The sequence below is a fragment of the Vipera ursinii genome, assembly GCF_947247035.1.
Source record: "Vipera ursinii genome assembly, chromosome: 3".
NCBI lineage: Eukaryota > Metazoa > Chordata > Lepidosauria > Squamata > Viperidae > Vipera > Vipera ursinii.
In genome coordinates, this window is record NC_139516.1 from 126,781,130 (window position 1) to 126,805,698 (window position 24,569).

The following is a 24,569-nucleotide window of genomic DNA, read 5'->3' on the forward strand; positions in this document are numbered from 1 at the left end:
ATTCAGAGTAGGTCATTCCCAAAGAAGTTCACGAGAAATGAAAATCCATGGTTTGGATCACATTTGGGACAAATCCACAATTGTCAGATCCCCACTGTTACGGCTTTTTTAATGCAATTGGTTGTGATTCACCTGAGATTTTAGGTTTAACGTCGAAGTCCATGAAGATTTATGCCCCGGATTTCTGTTTAATATCAAGGTGTTACCCCCAAAGCGTCAGATCTATGATCGTCCTAGGTAGATGGGTGTTACGGCTTATAGTGAGGCTTTCAGATAGATCTAACATAAATATCGTCGGAACTGATTGGCTCTGGCTTGACCTGATTAGGGTTAGTTTCTAACTCACTAACTAAAACTGTACATCTCTCGCTCAGCTTCGTGGAGGAAAAGAAAAGTTTAATTGCTAATTAACTGCTAATTAATTGCTAATTAACTGCTAAGCTTGTAAGCCGCCCTGAGTCTTCGGAGAAGGGCGGGATATAAATGGAATAAAAATAAAAATAAAAATAAAAATAAATAATTGCGGTTAAACATTATGCTACTAGCTGGATAGAAAGCCCGTATCAAAGCGTGAGGGTTGACGCCAAAAAAGAGTCTGGCGAACCGCAAACATAAACCGACCAATTTGCCTACTAAAATTTCCACCTAGAAATACTTCATTCCTTAACATTAAAGCGCCTCCCAGTTCACCCATGCGCAAGAGGCCACCCTTCTCCCCACGTGGGCCGCCTTATATACAAGTGCTCTTTTGTCTCGCTTTCGCCCCCCCCCCGCCCCGCCTTCGACCAAGGCCCTCCTTTTCTGAGGACGAAACGGGATGGACGACGAAACGCTCATTGGTTCTTCTTTGCCCAGCTGATCGGAGAGCGTAGTCTGATTGGCTGTTTTGAGCGACGACATCCCTCTGTAGTCCGTAGGCCGGCTTGCTGCGATCCTGCTCCGGGCGGGGAGCCAAGGCGGTTCCGTGCGCGGAATGACCGGAGCGGTTGGTGAGGAACCACGGCTCCGTGGTTGGGGGGGTCTGTGTTGGGGGATTAGGGGGAAGAGGGTGTTTTTGTCTGGCGAGGCCTTAGCCCGGCAGCGCTGATTGTCCGGAAGTCGTTCCTTTGACGTTGGAGGGTCCTAAAGCAGGGGTCTTCAAACTTGGCCCTTTTATGACTTGTGGACTTCAACTCCCAGAATTCCTCAGCCAGCTTTGCTGGCTGAGGAATTCTGGGAGTTGAAGTCCACAAGTCATAAAAGGGCCAAGTTTGAAGACCCCTGTCCTAAAGGATCAGCAGTGATCAATGAGCTTCCCTTTTAATCAGCCTCTCTCAAGTGAATGGGGTGAGAAAGTGGCTTTAGTAGTCGTTCAAGCTTCCAAAGCCTCCATGTCTTATGGTAGTCAATCTCTGGGTATTATAGGCTAGCGAAGAAGAAAGGAGAGGGCTGTTGTTGTCTGCAGCCCTTCCTTGGGGCCGTCCGGCTGAATAAACAGGATCTGTTCTGGTTTGAATCGGAGGCAATTCTTGCACAGTAGAGGGCAAGCTGGCTTGCTAATAGTTGAGAAGGAGGAACGTGTAGGAGAGGAGTTTCGCCAGGTGCAGGATTTTCCGCTCATGGCATGCTGCAACTTGTCCAAATGTCCTACCACTTACATTGCTCTGGGCAGAGAGCTCATGGTGTCATTCCTGGGATCTGTTGGAGCCGCTCTCCCAGCTGAGGAGTCCCAACCCTGAATGCTCCTACCAATACTGGGACCAATTTGGCCTTTACTTTCCACTTCTCTCTGCCACCTCCTTCAGGCCCTGATACTTCTCCAGGTTCTCTACTCCAGGCCCTGATACTTCTCCAGGTTCTCTACTCCAGGCCCTGATACTTCTCCAGGTTCTCTACTCCAGGCCGATACTTCTCCAGGTTCTCCTACTCCTTGCTCCTGATGTTGCTGTCACTTGGCACTGCTGCATCTATCGCCATGACTGTCTTCTGGTCTTTGTCTACTGCCACGATGTCTGGTTGATTGGCCAGTACTTGCCTGTCTGTCCCAAATTCAGTCTCCACCTTGCCATAGAATTTATTGGGAGGGTGGGTTCTTAGTTGAGTTCTTCTTAGTTCAGTGGATGGATGTCAGAATAAAATGAGAGGGATGGGGAGGACCATGTATGTTAACTTGGATGTTTTGAAAGAAAGGGAGGATATAAACAAACTGTTATAAAGAAAGTAAAGTTACTTGCAGACCCATGATAAAAATATAAGTTGAATGGTAAACATAGAAACCTAATGTCTAAGATCTATGATCCCTAGATTGTTGACATATCCATCAAGGTTTCCCTGATTTTTAGTTTTGGAAAGTGAGCCTAGGACATTTGTCAATGCAAGAGTATAAGATTGGAAATCAGGAAGGAAAAACCCATAAGTGATAAACTACTCAGTCTTTTTAATGAATGTTCATTAAGATTGTAGGTGTAGAATAATGCATACATAATACTCATGTAGCTGCAAATAGGTCATCTGGTTAATGGCATAGCATGGAATACACTATTATCTGAGTTCTACAGCTTCACCAAACAGGAAATGGTTGCAAAAGTCCCAATATATTTCTACTAGGACTCAGTTACTATTCAATATCTATTGTAAATTCAATTTAAAAGATTGAAATTCTCATTTTAGAATTGTATCCCACTTTATGATTAGTGGTAATTAACTATAAAATGCTTATTCTTGTACTTCCATTTACTTTTGATTGTCCTGTCTCCTCTGTGACCCTTCCTCCAAATTATTGCAATTGTGTAGACATTTATGCTTCCTCTTCCCAAGACATTAGATTGTTGAGAATGCAGCAAAGTGTTTTGAGTACCACAAAACTGAAAGCTTGTTATTTAAAGTAAGATAGAAAGATTAAAACCTTAGGAAGTATTAAATGAAAATTCAAACTGATTTTTCTTCAAAGTATTTGGTGGTTTGTTTCTTTTGGAAGTCTTGAATATCTATGCCCGTGGTGGCGAACCTATGACACACGTGCCACAGGTGGCACACAGAGCCCTCTCTGTGGGCATGCACGCTGTTGCCCCAGTCCTAGGCCTTCAGCTGGGTTTTATAAAACCTTTTCGCTTTAAGCCCCCGCCACCGTGTGCAAAAAAAAAAAGGTTCAATCAGTCAGTCAATTTCAACTTCTCGCAGGTAAAAAAAAGATCTTGCAAAGTTGGAATTGCTTGATTGAACTTTTTACTCCCATCCAGTCTGCCGTTACCACCGCGGCCATGCCCACCCAATGAGCTACACCCACCCAACTGGCCACACCCAGCCAATTGACCACACCCAGACGATGGGCCACACCCACCCGGCTCCCGATGATACATAAGTGGGTTTTGGGTTGCAGTTTGGACACTCGGTTTCTAAAAGGTTCGCCATCACTGATCTATGCTGATGATAGAGGAACTCTGTAACAGTAGTTCTCGACTTATAAACAATTGGACCCCAATTGTTAAGCAAGTTTTGCTCTATTTTACAACCTTTCTTGCCACAGTTAAGTGAATCATTGCAGTTGTTAAGTTAGCAATATGGTTGTTTAGTGAATCTGGCTTCCTCATTGCCTTTGCTTGTCAGAAAGTTGCAAAAGGTGATCACATGACCCTACAACCATCATAAATATTAGTTACCAAGTGTCCAAATTTTGATCGCATGATGATGGGGATGCTGCAGTAGTCCTAAGTGTGAAAAATGGTCATAACTCACTTTTATCAGTGCCGTTGTAACTTCCAACAGTCACTGAATGGTTGTAAATCGAGGACTACCTATATGTAACAGTCAGTTGTAATGAATGATAATTTTCACCAGTATCTTACCATTTACTTTACCAATAACATTGATTTTTTTCCCTTGGTTTTTAAAGCAGCAGTTTCACTCTACAAGACATCTACGAATCCCATGGCTTCTGAAACTAAAAAATAGAATTGTTCAGGTATGGAGCTAAGAAACAAAATAATGAAGTTTATGCATGTTCAGTGGACACAAAATGTCAGAATGTTCACTGGCAGTTCAGAAATTGGTAAATAGAAAATTGAGGATGGGAGAGAAATGGAATAGAGTATAAATGCCAAAGGAGGGATACTACAGTAGGCATTTTTTTAGCACATTTTCTTGAAATTTTGTAATGAAGGGCAATGAATAGGACAGGTGAAAAGCTACCATGGCTTTTTTGGTATCAATTTAAATCTTTTTTGGGGGGCAATAGAAATATTAGAGCTTCAGCAATATGGCTTTGTATTCATTGTTTTGAGAATTTAATACTTTATTATTTATTACAATCAGAAGAAAAGTTCTAAACATGTATAGGTTATTCCTGCAATGAGAAATACAATATGTACCATATGGATTAAAGGAAGCTTTGGTTTCTGATTCTGACAGCAGTTATAGAAACTCTCAGATTCACTACAGTTTCAATGCAAGAATTTCAGTGGAAGATCATATATTGTTGACATTGGACTCCTATTTAATTGGCACATATGTATCAAAATTATCTTCCCAAATGCTGGAGAGGTTGTCAAAAAAGGGGTCATTTTCTTTATTTGTGGTGATCCTATGAAAAAGTTACACCTCGTCAGTGAAAACCTTTTGGATAGACAAGTATCAATAAACTTGAATGCTGTCCAGAGTTAGGCTTGTTGCATTTATTTATCGGACCAAACTATAAGCTTAAAAACAAAGAACTGATTATTTAATTTTATTAGCCAAAACAATAATTGTGTAACATTGGAAAATGTTAGAAAACATAACAATTGAGTAGTAGACTAAAAAATTCTCTTCAGTTGCCACATCAGAAAAAAATACAGATAAAGTAATAAAATTTCAGAAGCAGGACCCGCAATTTCATCAAATTTGGTTGGAGTTAAAAGTAATAATTATAATTTATTTTATTTATTTATTTATTTATTTTAATTCTATTTATATCCCGCCCTTCTCCGAAGACTCAGGGCGGCTTACAAGCTTAGCAGTAGCCTTCATTCTATGTATATGCCTGCTTATTAGGGCTTTCATACACCCCCAAGCGGCATTATTACAAAGTCAGCTTAATTGCCCCCAACAATCTGGGTCCTCATTTTACCTACCTCGGAAGGATGGAAGGCTGAGTCAACCTTGAGCCTGGTGGGATGCGAACCTGCACTAATTGCAGGCAGCTGGTGTTACTTAAGGAGGCATTAGCCCACTGCTCCACCAAGGCTCTTAATTTGATATATTCTTTATAGATAGTAAATTTTCATATGCATATTACCATCTCTTCAAATTGTAGATTTTTTTTGTATTTTCTACATCCTTTTTCTTTATATCATCTTGGATTTATGTTAATGTAGTTACCTGGTACTGCTTGAAATAACAAAGGCACATTTCATATAGTAAAATATGTGCAATTTACCATTTTAAGTTTGCAATTTCTTTTAAATATTTGTTTTATTTTCTATTGAATTAATCGAATAATATACATGGGCAGTTTTTAAAATTAATTTTGTCATTCTCTTTTCATAGGACCCTACTATGGCGAACAAGCTTCATATAAGTTTTCTTCACTTACTTTCCACATTCTTGTTTTGTGGTGCTTCCTACCCTAGCTTGGAACCAGCCACAATTTCACAAACTACAGAGAAACTCACTCCTGAGAAGGCAGTTGGTGTTAATATTAGTTTGGCTTTATGTAGGCAGAGACATCATCTTCAGGATCTCTTCTCTCGTTATGGGGAGAACAATACATTGAATATTGAAGGGTTTAAAAAATTGCTACGCAATATAGGCATTGAGAAAGTGAAAAGAATAGATCACAATCATTACCACCATCATCACAACCATGCTACACTCAGGACAAACTTTGACAAAACCAATTGTCCTAATGATGAATCAGGTGGTGGTAGCAGCAAAGCTTTTTGGAATAACCCAGCAAAAGATGTGCCTAGAACAGAGAATATGGAGGACCATGAGCAAGAATCCATGGATAACAAAAGTACAAATGTTGCTATAACAACAGGTGCCAACACCACAACTACAGAGGGCAACCCTTTGCTGCAGCACTCAGAAACTGCAGAATTGTCAGCACGCGTAGACTCTGTCAGCTCCAATCCCAGCACTGTTCTAGAAAGCAGTAGCAATGTAAGTTTTTAAATAGAAAAGCAAAGGAATCATTTTTATGAGGATGGTCTGAAACAGGAGGTCCCCTGTCTTCCTAAAATTAGCAAACAAATTGCACAAAAGATTTGAAAAGAGGCTTTTTTAAAAAAAACATTTGATATAAGATTCTATTCTTTTAGAACCCCAATAATTTAGTTACCTCTTTAATTTATTATTCCACTTCCAAATAAAATACCATCTAAGAGTTGGTTCAGAAGCTTTCGCATATGATTATCACGCATAGAATGGCATGTTCATCAATATTTTAGTCTTGTTCTTTGGGATAATAAGGTTCTTGAACACTGGATTTACTTTCCTTGTAATAAATCTCTGAAGCATTTTAAATTGGAACGATCCGGTTTGGCAGACACGGGATTGTGCTATCATTGACTGAAACTTGATCTGATTCTAACCTAATAGCTTTTTTACAATCTTTTCATGCTGACATTTAAATGTTCTTAATTCTTACACGTCTGCAATTGGTGATCTTTCTGAATGTACTGAAATGTTTAGATATCCACTGGTTCAAAAGTATACTGCTCAAAAAAATAAAGGGAACACAAAAATAAGACATCCTACTATTAAATACAGTACATTGTGTTGTTTAAGTGTTCCCTTTATTTTTTTGAGCAGTATATATAGAAAAAAATACCCTTATCCAATTGCCAAAAGTAATGCAATCTTTGGGGATTTCATGTTTTAATTTATAAGGTTAGTTTGGGCAGATTTTTAAACAACCATTTTAGTTATCACATTGTTTTCTTATACTGCTAGCCATGTTTTAAAAGACAGTTGTAATATCTTTGGTTTTTAAACACGTTAAATTATTTGTGACATACAAAAATGCATTGTCTCTATGATGCTATAAAGTAATCAAATAAAATGGCTTTTGGTGCATCTATAACTTTTTTTAAAAAAATCACTTTTGTCTTAAATATTAAATAGCTTGTTTGACTACTATCTCAGTAGATTTTTTTTCCAGAGCTGTTACTCTCAGCAGTTTCCCATGTGTGATGGGAGGATGGGAATAGTAGGGATTGGGGAGGAAATAATATTCAAGTATCAGGTGGGCAGTTAAAACCTAGATAGAGGAAACCAATAATATTCTTTGATTTTACATGACAACTTTGCAGTGTGCTTGTTTTATTGGCTTTTCTGACAATTATGAAGTTTGTCAGTTGAAGAAAAGCTGCTGTTTTGAAATTACATCTTTTAATGTGTGTATTTTTCTAACACTTTTTCCCACAGTGCTTTAATACATCAGAAATGATGCTTTTCCATGGAATAAGTATTCAAGCATCTTTGACAGCCACTGAATTTAGCTATCTTTGTCCAGCTATAATTAACCAGATTGATGGTAGAAACTGTATAATTCATGCAACAAGTGAAAAGGCTGAAACAGTTCCGAAAACGTATTCACTGCAAGTTGGTGAGTTTGATGGTGAAATTAAACTTTCCATTTAATATTTATACTTGTTTTTGATGGTATTCTTATTCCAGGATTGGTTTTATTTTGGCTCACTTATCTGAATCAAAATGTTTGTATTTTTTTTATCTCAAGCCAGGAATGGGTCTTTTTATAAATGGCAGCGAACTAATACAAAAATGCTACAGTGATCTTTCAGGTTAGAAAATCTTTCTAGCTACTCACTAGCGCGATCCGGCGCGATCTTAAAACCCATCTTTTTAAACAAGCGGGCCTGGCCTGATGGGACGGGGTGGGATTTTATTACTACTTCAATTTTAAATCTGTATTATTTATGGGCATTGTTTAATTATGTTTTAATAATTTTAATTTTTGTATCCTATTTTTATGTATTGCCCTGTTCACCGCCCTGAGTCTCTTGAGAGAAGGGCGGTATATAAATTAAATAAATAAATAAATAAATAAATAAATAAAATAGAAGAAGGCAGTTAGTCAATAAAGACTGTACTTTTCAATCAAATGATAAAGCTCTTCTTCTTTTCAGCTTGGATTGGTGGCTTTATATCCATTTCCATTATCAGTTTTCTTTCATTACTGGGTGTTATATTGGTGCCCCTTATGAATCGTGTATTTTTCAAGTTCCTGTTAAGTTTCCTGGTGGCGCTAGCCGTTGGAACTCTAAGCGGAGATGCTCTTTTACATCTCCTTCCACATGTAAGTACATTGTTTTTTCTATTAATAGTACATATGTGATCTTGGGTCAGTGGAAGCCTGTAAATAGGAAAAGGATGCAGAGTGAAACAAAAGCATCTAATCTGATGACTGTGTGTCCTCTGCTTTTCTTAACAATGTTAGGGCTAAAGTAAATGTACTACTAATGATGTGAACACTGCACTCACACACTTTTATGACCACAGTGAGGAAGGGCATGAAACAATTGCAGGACTTTGGGAAAGGCGAGCTTAGCTAGCTCAAGTCCTTTTTTTTAATTTATAATTTTTATTACAGGTTTTATTCACTTATAGCATAGAATACAAAGATATAAAAGCAAATAATACAGAACAAAGGGAGGGGAAGGGGAAAAAGAAGTGTGGAAAGGGGGGTGGGAGAGAAAAAAGGTGTTGACTTCCGACTCCCTCTGTTGCAGTACAATAGAGCATTAACATCGAACCTCAACTTTTTACATTTCTATAGTAGTATGCACTAGCCATTTCTGTATCAACAGATCAGTCTAATCAGTAAAACCCAAAATCATAGCATCATTTTTTTCCACCACAAGCACAGAGTCCTGAAGCGGTTTCCAAGTAGAAACAAAAGTACTTATTTTTTTCTTTTCTTTTATCAAAACAGTCAATTTAGCCATCTCTGCTAATTCCATCAACTTTTGTAGCCATAGCCAGCTCCCGTTGAAAAACCACTATTCACTCCCAGTGGAAATACTGCTGGGGCATCATCCTTATTTGCATTTTAAAAGTCACATTATTTCATCAGCTTTTTGATGGATTAGACCACAGGTCTGCAAACTGTGGCTCTGGAGCCGCATGCGGCTCTTTCAGCCGTCTCCTGCGGCTCCCAGTCCTCTGCCATGTAAGTGGGACTAAAAAAGTTCAACCAATCAATTCAAATATGCAGGGTAGGTGCATATCTCGCCTTGACTCCACTCTTTAGTCAAACCCTGTTCTGCGCATGCGCGCATGTATGCGCATGTGCACACATTTTTTTGCGGCTCCCAGTTTTTCCTTTTGTGAGGGAACCAGTTCCAAGTGGCTCTTTTACTGTTTCAGGTTGCTGACCCCTGGATTAGACCATAGGTCTGGAATAAGAGAAATACATACTTGATTTAATTTAATTTCTTCCTCTCCCCTTGTCAGGTAGAATTTTTTTGTAAGCTGCAGTGCTTGTGCATTTCTCAGGAAGAGTTTGCTTTGTGAAACTTTGTGCACGTATGCAAGGGAGATATTTCCCCTCCTCCTTACCTTCCTGTTGTAGCTCGCATAGCTTATAGTGGGAGAAAAATCACCCCCTCCTGCTTTGGTTGAAGAGAAAAATTATTTTGGGAGATCATCATGGGATGCTTATAGCATTGCAGTTTGTACATGTGACAAGGCCGTTCAGTAGCAATCTGATTTAGTAGTACAAAATTTCTATGGCTAAACATTTGTGGCATAGCAACCAAATAGAGACATTCAATAGATTTGAATATCAACATTTATAAAATCTATATTTTTGAGATTTTTCATATTTTTTGCTTTTAAATTTGGTATCCAGGATTATTGGCATGTAGTTAGCATATTTTTGTACACGGACATTCCTTGTAAAAACCTGTTGCACCACTGGTTTAGGCTGTGCTTGGTTATATAGTAGTGACTGGTTCCCAAAATAACAGTATTGAAAAGAACTTACAGTTAATGTTGCCAATTATGGTTTGTGTTCAGGTTAGATTTGCCAAATAATACAAAGCTGTTCTGTGTCATTCAGTTTGTGGGGATTGAAAGGTTTAGCATCATAGCTCAGTACTGTATTTAAAGCAAATAAATCTTCTGGGGTCAGTGAACCTGTGTGACATTTTGGCTAAAAATAAGTAAACATTTGGTATAATTTGGAAATATTTCATAGCTGGCATAAAGAAGTTTCTGAGTTTCTAAATGTAACTATTAGGCTAAATGTGTAGTTTGACAGTCACCTGAATATATTTTGAATCTTATCCCTGGAATAATATGAGATATTGTAATAGTGTTTTACAAATGTTTATGCTACAGGTGTGGTATCACTCTTTTTAAAAATGACAGTGAACAATATCCTGTAGGTGAAATAAATGCAATAGTTCCTCCCAGGTCCACCCCACACACCCATATGCCATATTTTTCTTGGAGTTTTTGCAAGGAGTACAAGGACTTTTGACTCTAGAATCTCATCTATTTCCATATTCTTATGTATTGTCTGAAATTATAAGAGTTTATTCTTCTGGAATCATCCTAGGCCTTAGTCTATCAGTTTTACTTGTGGGTGGTTACTGATTGCAGTAAAATAAAATAAATAAATAATATAAATAATAAATAATATTTAATATATTTATTTAAATTAATTATAAGTTAATATATAATATATTTATATAATAAAATAATATATAACATGAATAAAATAATAAAATATATAAAATAAAAGTTTTACCTTTTCTATCTTGTCTATATATCGGGCTGAGAAACCTCACTATTTCGTTTGTCTACTCATCCTATCTCATATTCTATATGGAGTGTTGTCTAAACTTATTTTTCTTTTCAAATATCCATATTCAGTCTCATGGAAAGCACCACCATCATCATGAAAAACCTTTGATGGCGCACAGTAATGATCTCCCTTTAAAGCATCTAGTTTTCCAAAGTTCAGAAGAAAACGCTTATTTGGATTCTACATGGAAAGGCCTCACGGCCCTTGGAGGATTATATTTTATGTTTCTTGTTGAGCACTTGATCACATTAATTAAACAGTTTAAGGATAAGAAAAAAAAGGTAAACTACTGGTTTTTATCAGAATTTTGTTTTGCTTAAATTTTCTTCTATGAGGCTATTTGAAAGTAATGCTTATAACCAATTTATGGAATAATGCTTTCACTGGATATTGCTTTTCTGTAATAGCATCAGTTACTTAGATTTCACCATTACAGAGGGAGTTTTTCAAAGAAAAAAATGTTATATCCATAAGTATTTGAGATTAGTATTGAATTTTAAGCCCTAGCTGATGTGAAGTTTTAAAACTGAAAGAAATTACAATAGCAAAAATGTGTGGTTTTTTTCTAATCAATCTACTTAGAGAAATTTCAGATGTATTTCGACATTTTTCTATTCCACTGTCTATATTTTTCTATATTCTATTACTATATTCTGTCTGTATATCTATAATCTGTTGATACATGTGTCATTCAGGAACAATAGCCAAAATGTTAATAATTTCAATGGTGGGTTTTTTGTTGTGTTTTTTTTTTTTTGGAGCTAGAAAAAAAATGATGATGATGAATCAGAAATCAAGAAACAGCTGTCTAAATATGACTCTCAGCTTTCAGGAAATGACAAAATAGATGCAGATGATAGTAAGTTTCAATAAACTTTTGCATAAAAATCTTCTAAAATCTTTGTGAAATGTATTTATGGCAATATAAGGGGATCTGAAATCCACCATACAGCTTGGAAACTTTCAGTTTAGCAAAAACTAATATAAATCCTTGTATACAAAACATGTTTTTTTCCAGTTTTGCATGTATGTATCTGCAGTTTCAAAAATCCTACAATTTTCTGTGGGTACTAAGAGCACTAGAGAGTCCAAGCAAACCTATTACAAATGGTGTTTGTAATACAAATCAAGAATGAACAAAAATAAAATACACGATATTAGTTTCAATCTTAAACACATTATAGATTGCACTTTCTAGTACAGTAAAAAAAGGTAAAGGTTCCCCCGCACATGAGTGCTAGTTGTTTCCAATTCTAGGGGTCGGTGCTCATGTCTGTTTCAAAGCCGAAGAGCCAGTGCTTGTCCGAGGATGTCTCCGTGGTCATGTGGCCGGCATGACTAGACGCCAAAGGCGCACAGAACGCTGTTACCTTCCCACCGGAGTGGTCTCTATTTTTCTACTTGCATTTTTACGTGCTTTCGAACTGCTAGGTTGGCAGAAGCTGGGACGAGTAACAGGCACTCTGTTATGTGGCATTCGGGATTCGACCCGCCAAACTGCCGACCATCTGATCGACAAGCTCAGCGTCCTAACCCACTGAGCCACTGCGTCCCTTGTTTCTAGTACATTATTGGATATAAAAAAGGAGAAATTGCTTTTTCTCTTCTAACAAACTTCCCTGTTGTCTCCCCATCTCTTGACAAATATATTAAAAAGTGAATGGGAATTGTCCTTTCCCTTTAATAAAAACCATCTTATTACAGAGAGTAATGAATGAGATACATTCTGTTAAGAAACATGTTGCTGTTGTCATAAAACAGTGTTGGCTTAGCATTTATCCAGAGTTTTATTTTTTCAGCTCCTTTTGTGTTCCAAATATTAACATAGGGAAGATAAACTTAAAGTATGGCAGCCAATGCATCTCAGTTTCTGAAAATCTAGAACAGTGATGGCGAACCTTTTAGAGACCGAGTGCCCAAACTGCAACCCAAAATCCACTTATGTATTGTCGGGTGCCGGGTGGGCGTGGCCCATTGGGTGGGTGTGGCCCATTGGGTGGGCGTGGCTGTGGTGGTAATGGCAGACTGGGTGGGACTAAAAAGTTCAGTCAATTCCAATTTTGCATGATCTTTTTTCCCCGCGAGAAATTGAAATTGATTGAACCTTTTTTTTTTGCACACGGCGGTGGAGGCTTAAAGCGAAAAGGTTTTATAAAATCCAGCTGAAGGCCTAGGACTGGGGCGAGGGCGTGCGTCCCCACAGAGAGGGCTCTGCGTGCCACCTGTGGCATGTGTGCCATAGGCTCGCCACCACGGATCTAGAAACTCCCTTCTCGGTCCCAGGTTTTGAAAGATGGCTGCTACAATTATAAAGAAAAATCTCACAAAAAGTCTAATCATTGTAATAGGGAGGGTTGAGTGAAAGTGGTGCAGATATTGTTTGGAATATTTTTAACCACATTTAATTTCATAATTTTTCATCATGCGTTATTACTATAATGATTTAGACTTCATTGGTAGTTTCCTGCATATCTCTACTAGAGGCTACTAAAGCTATTTTGGCAAACACGATTTTAGTTTCTCATTATTGCAACCTTTTCTTCATACCTGCTTTTTTTGCCCCATAAGAGTTGCTCTTCATTGTCATTTGTTGGTGTATTTTTTCCTCTTTTTTGTCCCTTGGAGTCAGTTTTTGACTCCTGGCAACTATCTGGACAATGTCTTGCAGTTTTTTTGGCAGTATTTTTTGGAAGTGGTTTACCATTACCTGCTTTCTAGGACTAAGAAAGAGGGACTGGCCTGAGGCCACCCAGCTGGCTTTGTGCCTGAGGTGGAACTAGAACTTCTGATCTCCCATTTTCTAGACTTGTGCCTTAAATCACTATACCGACTGGCTCTTATGTACTGTATGCCATCTGTTGTTGTTTTTTTGTCACACAAAAAAGAATTTGCAGAGAGATGATTGATGTTTACTTGCCCTCGCTGATTGCTAGATATTCTTTCACATGTCTCTTCATGCTGCTAGTTATTATAAATAATATAAATTATTAGCCAAATCAAAAAAAGTATAGTGAGGCATTCCTGTGCTATGTTGATCCATCAGAAATAGATTTGGCTTTTATGAGTAAGTTTCGAAAATGACTGTTCAGTTTGCACCGCTTTTTCTCTAATTGATTTCTACATGCTGCAAGATAAGGGTTTAGAACCATTTGTGCTGATGGACACATCGGGAATTTTAAAATCATGCAATGGGAGTTGTTGCTAAATAGTTCCCATTGTAAAAGAAAACTTTCCTTTAAAAAAAAAAGGTTGCCATGATGGCCCTGACAAAATCAAGTTCATGGGACTGTTCCAGGGTGATCCCTATTATCCCCACATTTTCCCCCTCCCCCGGGCATGTGACACACCTGCAAATGAAACACGTAGGTCATTATCATTTTTGTTTTCATATTAATACCACTTTCTTTTTTTATGAGTGCAATCTTTTTGAAAAAAAATGAGATGAGACAGGAAACCTTGTTTATTATGGGTAAATGTTGGAACCTGAACTTTAGGTGCATTTATGCATAGGCCAGTTTTTAAACATATGATTCTAAATACGTGGCATAATGTATGGTTATGTGTGCCTGCCTTTTATAGATTTGTCCTAAAACATAAAGTAAATGAAAATATTATCTACTTGCATGGTATACTTCCAGTAAAAGCATGTGAAAATAAAACAAAGTGTTTTAGCTGTATAGCAGTTATTCTAATTATTCCCTTTTTTCTTTAATTGGATAATTATTTGTGTTGTTTTCTTTTCTTTTTTCCTCCAAGGGCCTGAAAATTATTTGGGGGTACTTTCTCAAGAACCATCAAATTTCCTGTCTCAGAAACCCATGGTACAAGAAGAAGAAGAGGTCATGATCGCACACACCCAGAAAGAGGCAGCTGATCATGAATATGCATCCAGAGGATGTAGAAACAAATGCCATTCACACTTGCATGACACTCTAGGGCAGTCAGATGATCTCAGTCATCATCACCATGACTATCATCATATTTTGCATCACCACCATCATCAAAATCATCACCCACATAGCCATAGCCAGCGGTATTCACGTGAGGAATTGAAAGATGCTGGTATAGCTACATTAGCCTGGATGGTAATAATGGGAGATGGCCTGCATAACTTCAGTGACGGTCTCGCGATTGGTGAGTCCATACGTATTGGCTTTCCTATGGTTGCTAGTTCATAAAGGTAAATGGGAGCAACATTGCAGTAACATTTTTTTTTGTAAATGCAGAAGAGGAATAATAAAAGATTTTTTGTTAAAATTAAGCCTGTCAGGATTCTCAGTTATTTTCCCCAGAAATTATAATTATGTCATGAATTACAAATGCATTAAAATTCATGTTCTGTTTTTTGACCATAACTAGCAGTTAGGTAGACATGAATCTTATTTGTCTGTATGTAGGCTCTGCTAATAATTGGTTATTGTTTCCTGTTGTAACCAAGAATCAAGATGTCTTAGTTTTAAAGAACATAAAAATTGCATGTGGTCCTCGCTTAACAACCACTCGTTCAATGACCATTCAAACTTAACAATGGTGTTGAATGAATGATAGCTGTGACCAGCCTTCATAAGTACATCCCTCATAGCATCTCCATGATCACATGATCGCCACTGGCAACTTTTGATAGATTTTTACAAGCAAAGTCAGTGCGAAAACCAGCAGGGAGTCACAAATGGCGTCCATGTGACATCCTCACTTAACCTACTGTTATTCACTTAATGACAGAAACTGAAGGTGCTAGAATGGCTGTTGGTAGATAGCATGGTCATGCGATGCTGTGTTTTATGACTGTATCACTTAGCAACAGAAATTCTGGTCCCAATTACTATTGTTATGTGAAGACTATCTGCAGTCCTGTTGCTATTGCCTTAGCTCTTTTATCTGATTGCATCTTATTAAAAGCTGTAGTTCTGTGATTTTCAGGTAACTATAAATTGCTCATCATTTAAATTGAAATTCTAAACAAGTACAGAGATAGGAAAATGATTCTCTTCACTAGAACCGAAATAGAAATAAGAATGACCTTGAGGGCTAGCTGAAAGTACTGTATAGCTTTTGTTCAGAAAATGGGTGTATTTTTTTAACTTTTCTTTATAGGAAGCATATTTCTTACAACTAGTCATTTATTTCTTGTTCCCCCTTGTATGATTTTAATCCATGTTTCTTGCAATACAGCACCTATAATACACAATACTGATTAGAAAACATCTTTCTTAATTTAAATTTGTTTTTGGATTTGCCTGCATTTTCCAATGTAATTGCTTTTTAATAATGTTCTTTTATTTTTCCTAGGGGCTGCTTTCACTGAAGGTTTATCCAGTGGCTTAAGTACATCTGTTGCAGTCTTTTGTCATGAGTTGCCACATGAGTTGGGTAAGACATATGTGTTAGAGAGCAGTAGGATATAGTTTCCATGCTTTAATTCGTATATCAATTGTAGACTGATAGTAATAGTAATAAAGGCCCAAATTCCCATTGCTGACGCATAAGTATTTATTTTTGTTTTTGTTTTAAACGCTGAACAGTAATCTATCATTTTATTAAGGTTTATCACAGTGTAATTGCCTTCTCAGATCAGAGAAAATATTGTTTCTCACAGAACCCTGTCAAGCATGCACAGTGGAGTCTCTGCTTTTGTTCCTTTGCAACTGTTATTTTTCTGTTTCTAAATATATTATAAAGCCCTTGAATCTATAGTAGCCATTGATAAGCTTGTTCTTCATAGAATTTTCTGTGTTTCTTTTCTGTACACCAGGGGTTCCCAACCTTTTGGGCACCAGGGACTGGTTCCGTGGAGAGAAGTTTTTCCGCGGACCGGAGGGTGTGTGCTTTTGTGTGCTGCCTGCATCCCACGGATGGGGCTTTGCTTGTTTGTACAGACGGGTTCCTGGCATGCTGCGGCCCGGTACTGGTCCACGGACCGGGGGTTGGGGACCCCTGGTGTACACCTTCTTAAGCTGGGTTTATGGTCGTCATTACATTTAGTTAAACTAAACAGAAACAGAAAAATAACAGTTGAGTTGTTTTTTGGGTTTCTGGTATTGTGAGAGATTGAGAAATACATTTCTGTATTTGTTTTCTTCATCCCTTCCTCCACACATTCCACATTCCAAATTGTACCCTTTTTCTAAACTAATCCTTACTCTTGTTACTTTGTTCATGGGAGAGTTATTTCAATTCTCTGATTATTCTGGATAACTTTCCTGTACTTTGGCATCACTTTTTTTTGTGGGGGGGACATGGAACATCAAAAACTATGCATGGTATTCTAAATATATTCCAAATTCCTAAATTTGTACAAAACCATTACAGAAGAAATTAAATTTCTTTCCATTTTCTAATGATCTCTGTTGAGAAATAACTTTTTGCTTTTTGGATATTGAATTTTTTTTTAAATTAAGCTGTCAAGATCATATACAGGTACCTACATATACAGGTAGTCCTTAAATCTATGACCATTTTCAAGCATCGCACAATTATGTGATTGCCGTGTGCAACTTTCTTCGCTGACTTCCCCAGTCAGTGCAGAAGCTGGCAGGGAAGATTGCAAGTTTCTAGGGAAAGTCTTGCCCCCAAGTGCACCTTTTCCCAGCCCCTCTGTGCTTGCACACACTGGCGACTTAACACCTCCCCCCACACACACACGCCTCTTGATCCATGCAGTGTCTCTTATGTCTCCTTTCTTACTTGTGCATCTCTTGTGCATCTCTCATGCACCTTCCATGCTCCTCTGTGTGTGCTATACACCCTTCCAAATTCCCTCACATCTTCCCTGATCTGTACCATGCCTCTTACTACCTGTATGGCTAACCTAGACTCTATTGGCGCATATGTGAATTTAAGATTTGTTGAGTACCCACCCACAGTTTCAAACATGGTCTGGTGATTCAGTTTTAAATAATACAATAAAACTTTTCAATAGAGTAAAGAAGACAGAAGTTTAATTAAAAGACAAACAAACACTAAAATCTTATCAACGAGCTAATATAATTTTATTGCCTATCTACTGCATCTACCAGTTGTACTAGAGTTCATAATGTTCAAAAGCATATTCCAAACTCACACAAACCTGATCTAATTTGGTTTACTTTGTGAAGATTTGTCTCAATTCAGTTGCATGCTTCTAATTTAAAGGGTTTTACAGATAGTCCTGGATTTACAGCTGTTTGCTTATTAAAGTTAAAATGGACTTCAGTAAAGCTACTTATAAACCTGTCCTGAAAGGTATGCCTGCTGCACATACACGCACTCTCCATAGTTATGCGATTGCATTTTGGCTGCTTGGCAATCTGCTCACATTTGTGATCAGTTGCAGCATCCCATGGTCATGTGATCTTAATTTGCTATGTTTTTTGCTCTTTTCCAACAGAAAATAGGGGAAAATGGCCATTAGATTTGCTGGATTCTCTTTAACAAGCATGTGGTTTGCTTAATTACCTTGGTGACTTATTTTACAACAGTTATAAAATCAAGTCTGGTCTCACAGTCCCTTCCTTTATGATTGCAATGACTTACCATTGAAATTCTGGCCTTCATTGTGGTCTTAGGTTGAGGACTTTCTGTAATATGTAGTAGCAAATAATTTTAAAGTGTTTTATTCCACATTAATATAAATTGTAGATGTGTGTGTTAGAAGAATGGGTTTGTGAAGAAAGCGGTCCTTTCGCATGTCTGTGATTATACTGCACTTATGAGCCACTCTTTAAAGCAACTCTGTCCTTTTTTTGGTGTTGTACTCCAGCTGAGGATGGCAATCATGAAATCTTGGGAAAAGACACTGGTTTTCACAATCCTACCTGTATACAATCCTAGTTTGTATATATTTGTGTATTGGCAAGCACATAGAAACTATACAGTAGGACAAAAGCAATTATGCTTACGCATGTCTCCATTCTACAGCAGACATGTCAAACTCGCGACGTCATGTGACGTCACGCAACGTATCGGGATTGTTTGCCATTGTTGGCAGTGGGGTGGGCGTGGCTTCTGCGTGACGCATCTGGCCCGTGGGCCGGCAGTTTGACGCCCCTGTTCTACAGTTTTGAAGCACCTGATTATATGAAAGCCAGTGATTTTTTTTAAAAAAACAACTCATAATTTTTTGACATGACTTCCATGTTGTCAAAATGGAATGTCAAAATGCTGACATTTTAATATAAATTATTGATATAAACATGTTTGTATCTCTCTTTTGAAGGAGATTTTGCTGTACTTCTCAAAGCTGGTATGACTGTCAAGCAAGCTGTTCTTTATAATGCTCTCTCAGCTATGTTGGCATACCTTGGAATGGCTACTGGGATACTTATTGGCCATTATGCCGATAATGTTTCCATGTGGATCTTTGCCCTTACTGCTGGGCTGTTCATGTATGTTGCTCTTGTTGATATGGTAAGTATATGCTTATTAGTAGACATTAATAGATATTAATAGCATTCCAATACTAAATAGAAACACATCCTTTGGAATGCCAATGAGATATTCTTAGGGGAATACTAGTCTGGCACTGACCTCAGAATATGCTTATTCACTAGCCAATAGAAGTAGTGATTAGAAGAATGGAGTAGGGTGGGGAAATAATATTAGCGTTGTAAAAACTTTACCCAAATAACATGGCCATTCTGGCAATTATAGCCAAGTGTATTCATTCATCCAATTATTATTTTCTGAGGATCATCCTGGATTCATTTTAAGAATGAAACCTTGGCACACACATTCCTAAGTAGGATTTGTTCTAATCAATGCATTTGGTGTGTGTGCGTGTGTGTGTGTGTGTGTGTAAATAGTATACTAAGAAGAATTTCAAGATTTGTTAAAGCACAATACTTTCAACTCATACTTGATCACAGGCAACCAGCCACAGTACTCATTTTAAGTATCATAATGATCAGTGGATCCAGGAAGCATGGAAAATTAAGTCATTCACTGAAAAACATAAATAGAAATATAAAGAAAATATAATTGATACCTTAATTTTTCTAGATATGAGCGGGGTGGTGGCCTAGAGGAGCTCTCAGCTCAAAATCAGGAGGCTGTGAGTTCGATCCTAGGTAGCAGCAGGTATTTCTCTCCTTGGGTGCATTGCGTAATTGTCTGCTGCAAACTGCATAGGCATCAGGAAGGGCATCTACCCAGTAAATACTTGATTCCATCCAGATGCAAGGAATTAAATGGTTTTAAAAAAAAATCTAGATACAATAGTTAGCTGCCTGGAAGTAAGAATTGGAGCACATTTTACAGATGAGAATATACTGCAATATTTTCTGGCAGGTTTCATGTCTATTATAACGGGGTTGATCAATAATACCAACATTAACCACTGAATACGTGGAAACATTTTTATAATATGCATGACTTAAAATTATGTATGTTTCTTTAAATATAGGTCCCGGAAATGCTTCACAATGATGCTAGTGATCACGGATGTAGCCGCTGGGGATATTTCCTGTTACAAAATGCAGGAATTCTATTAGGTTTTGGTATCATGTTACTTATCTCTGTGTTTGAACATAAAATTGTGTTCAGCATTAATTTATAGGATTGTATTCATACTCAGAGCTGCACTTGAGGTGGAAGAATTTTTACCAAGTTTCTTGTTCCTCCTGAAAATTTGCTATGGAGGCTGGGTGATCTTCGAGGGAGGATGAGAAATGTAGAGGTACGGGATGATGGAAGAAAATTGTGAAATCACCCTCACCCCCTTCTTCATCCAGGGGTGAACCACTGAAGGATTACAGTTGCTTCCATGAACTGAAGTTTGCTTATTGAAGTAGTACAATGCTTCAGATGCATGTTTTGTTTACTTTTCATACTATTGATATTGTCTATATAGTTTAATTGTAGGCACTTTTCCTCCCATTAGTCATAGAGATTTTAATAATCTTTCATAAATTGCAGGGGATTACCAGTGGCATAGAGAGAAAATTGTCTTATTACCAAACATAGTGAAAAATAAAAGTATAAATAGTTTGTAACTTGGACTTTCTTTTAAAAAAGAAAATTAATATTGCAAATCTGATTATAGCATGCTTTGCTAAAGTTTGTCTTGTATATGTTAAAGTGGTACAAACATATCAACTATTGTTGCTTTTAAGATGTAGAAAAATCTAAAATTATTACCTTTTTTTTGGTAGTGATGGTGGAGAACAATTATGTTACTTCAAATATGTATTCCAAAGAAGAAATCTGTTATTTTATTTGCAATTAAAATTACATGATTCTTGGTCTGACTAAATGTCCAAAGTATGTTTTTGTGTATTTATCAAGTTGCCCCAATTGCCTATAGCTGTTGTTGTGTACCTACCTACATTGTGAAGCGGTTGATGGGTAAGTGGAGGATTTAGAGAGCTGCAAACGCTTCCTGAATCCCAACTCTGTGTTGTGTGGAGGTGTGTGTTGATTGCTTCCGACTTCCTATTGCGTGCTGATTGCTTCCGACTTCCTATTGGGAGACGGGAAAAGACAAGGCACAGTCAAGTGGGAAAAGTTAAAATTTGCTGGCATGCAAAAAGAATGCCTATACAACCATCTCTGAACAATGGCCGCCTATGTTTCATTCAGTGCAATGCAGTAGAAGTCTATTCCAGACTTCATTAATGGGTTAAGTACATGAACATCTGGAATAGGACATATAATGGAGGATTTCTGCTATGAGTTATGTATTTGTATAGTTATAATAGTGAGATTCTGTCTAAGTCTCTGGGTACATGTGAATCTTCAGCGGCTATTTGATAGATGATGCATATTAGAATCAAGAACAACTTTTTCACACCATATATGCTCAGAATAGAAGTGATGAAACATTCTTCGCTTTCAACAATCTGCATTCTTAAAAAAATTGCTATTATGAAAAAGTTGAAGAACATGTAGCAGAAAACTGCCGGAGAGTTAAAGTGGCTGATAAAAGACAGTTGTTAATATAGCCTCATGTGGTAACATGTACAATTTGATCAGTCTTTTAAGGAGAAAATGAACATATGCAGATGCAACATGCTACTTTGATTCACAGAAAAAAGTACACATACCTCCTATGGCCACTGGAGTTAAAGGACTTGTAAAGAACTTTAGGAGTGATTCTCTGAATGCTTTCTCTACTTTTGTTATTGTCACAATAACTATATAGGCAGAAAGATAACTAGCCAGAATCACTCTTTGTTTAACATTGCTAGCCATTACCTCACAACACGTACCCTGTTTTAAGCAGGCAGTTCCTAAATGACCATGATTGTTCAGAACTGAATCCTGAGAATGTCTTACTCCAAACTTGAAAGTAACATTTTTTGTAATTTTATATGGCTGTTTTTTCTTTTTTAAACTGCCAGAGAGGGTGTGTTCTGTGGGTGGAGGCTTGGCTGTGTTCTGATGGGGTGGAGGTGTGCTCTGATTGGGTGGGGGCTTAGCTGTGTTCTGATTGGGTGGGAGTGTGTTTTGAATGGGGGCTGTGTTCTGATTGGGTGCGGATGTGTTTTGAGTGGATGGGCTGGTCTCAGCTGCCAGCCTTAGACCTGAACTGGTGAGTTGTGCTGCTTTTGTTCGATAGGCAAGAGGTATCATCTCGTTTGTTCATGCTGTGGGGGCGTTTTTCTATCTCGATGGCTTCTCTGATTATTCTGTTGTTAAAATGTTCAATTTTGGCGATAGTTCTGGTTTTTTTAAAATCAATTTCGTGTCCAGTGGCTTTAAAGTGTTGGAGAACAAACTTCATCCCTGTTCCACCCCCTCTGGTAGTTTAAAAAAGAAGAAAAAACAGCCACCATCACAAACTTCTCCCAGAAGAACGAAGCTGAAGTCACCAGCCTGAGGATGACGGATGAGATTTCGTCGAAACGTTGCCCTGATACCTCCAATTCTACGTGGGAAAAAACCCGAATGACCAAAGATATACATACATACATACATACATACATATCAGTTAAAATTTGTATATAATAAAAATCAGATAAAAATCAGTTTGTCTTTCCAATATGAGTTATATCAGTTACATATTTTCTTAACATTAAGAAAATATTAAATTAAACACATCATACCGTATTTTCCAGCGTATAAGATGACTTTTTAACCCATGAAAATCTTCTCAAAAGTTCGGGGTCGTCTTATACACCGAGTCGTCTTATACGCCGGAAAATACTATTCACCTCTCTGATCTTTTCTGCTGGATGGCGGGATCGCTGGGTGAATGGAGGTAGGCGATGGCGACCCGTGGTTAAGCGGCCAACAGCGAACGGGTGATAGGGGAAACTCTCGTCAGATCATGAGGGGGCTGCTACAGCCGCCGCCATTGCTCTCTCTAGGACTGGCCATGCTGGCGCTTCCAATACTGGCTGTCAGGTCCCCAACGAGAGGAGGGGCAGGCGGTCCCCAAAGGTGCGCCGCTCAACAGTAGGAAGGGAGCACCTTTGCTCCCGCCGAGGCACCGCCTGACCCGCACCGACCAGAAGAATCGCTTGCCCGGTCACGGAGTGCGGAACTGAGAGCAGCAGCGCACCAAGCGAGAGAGCTCAGAGGAAAGAAGGTGAGGCGCCCATTTGGTGGGGAAGGAGCAAAGCTGGGCAAATCACAGCAGGCAGAGCAGGGAAACGTTACAGTGGAAAAGGGGGCGGGGTTTAAAAGGCGGGTGGGACGTGGGCCTGGAGACATTCTGTTAGAAGTAACGAAGGAGCCTCCAGGCGCTTTCTGGATCGGATTGTTCGAACTGAGGGTGCCGCTACAGTCCTCGTGTTTCCCAGGGTTGCCTGTTGTGCCAGAGGTATTCCCTGTAGCCCCAGATTCTTTAGCTCCCCACTTTCCTTAATTCGGGCGAATTTTGTGCTCCGTGGAGAAACATTAATACGCAAATGCCATTTGTTTAACCGCGCAAAACTCGGGGGAAACCTTGGTATTTGGGAACGGAAAGGCTTAAGACTTCATTTCTGTTTTATGCACGGGCTGGGAGGTTCACGAAGTTTACCTCTTTTATTTTAGCAACATTGTGGCACTTATAAAAAAGGGTACTAACGCTAAATGAGTTGTTAATATGCAGATTGTGTGCCAGGAAGTGAAATATTGAGTTATTAGCCCAAACCCTATAATTTAACAGAAAAAGTAGGGGGTTGTCTTATACGCCGGGTCGTCTTATACGCCGGAAAATACGGTATATAGACCAAACTTCTAAAGTAGTCAACTCATGATTGGCAAAGCATGCATTCTTCAGGCCATTTGTACAATTGAGAGAATTCACATTCCAACTATGTAGGTTTTGTTTTTTTACTTATTGTTAGAGCAGTTTTTGATTTTTAGCTATAAAGAAATGAGATAGATTTCTGTTCTGCTGTATCATTGTGAGTTCATTTGCATATTGTAGCTAAAAATGCTTTAAAATATGAGATGGATGGTTTTAGAATTGTTGCAGAAAGACTACAGGAACTATTTCATTCCAGAAAAGCAATTTATAAGAAAAATGGCAAAAACAGCTCTTATAATCCATATTTTGTTATTTAATCAGGAAGGGGGAAAAATGGTTAGCTGACCAAATCCCAGGAGAAATGGAGACAGGCCTTTTAAAATATCCATTTGAAAGCCACATTGGTAAACAGCCCATAAACAGCGTTGATTGCAGAAGACAAAAAAATGTTGATTTGCTGCAAATCTCTGGGAAAAATATAATCTCCCATGATGCATGTTTTAACTCCTAGTAACCCCACAGTTCTCCTTTGTCAACTACTATTTACTGGGATCTGGCCAGAGACCAAGGTGCAAGTGTGAACACTATAACATTCTATGGTGACACAGATTGGGTTCAGGATTAAAA

General features: G+C 38.1%; 1 protein-coding gene across 2 annotated transcripts; it reads left to right on the plus strand.

Moving 5' to 3' along the window:
- Positions 1-822: 822 nt before the first annotated feature.
- Positions 823-21,011, plus strand: SLC39A6 (solute carrier family 39 member 6). 2 transcript variants are annotated; one of them, XM_083359790.1, is made up of 11 exons: positions 823-989; positions 3,875-3,940; positions 5,503-6,117; positions 7,384-7,564; positions 8,106-8,275; positions 10,858-11,070; positions 11,555-11,648; positions 14,546-14,923; positions 16,079-16,159; positions 18,984-19,174; positions 20,169-21,011. In XM_083359790.1, exons 3-11 carry the CDS (start codon positions 5,512-5,514, stop codon positions 20,319-20,321), a joined length of 2,067 nt encoding a protein of 688 aa, XP_083215916.1. In that variant the 5' UTR covers positions 823-989; positions 3,875-3,940; positions 5,503-5,511; the 3' UTR covers positions 20,322-21,011. The 2 variants fall into 2 exon arrangements, with proteins under 2 accessions (XP_083215916.1, XP_083215915.1); XM_083359789.1 differs by having other exon boundaries at positions 888-989; positions 3,872-3,940.
- The last annotated feature ends 3,558 nt before the right edge of the window (positions 21,012-24,569 follow it).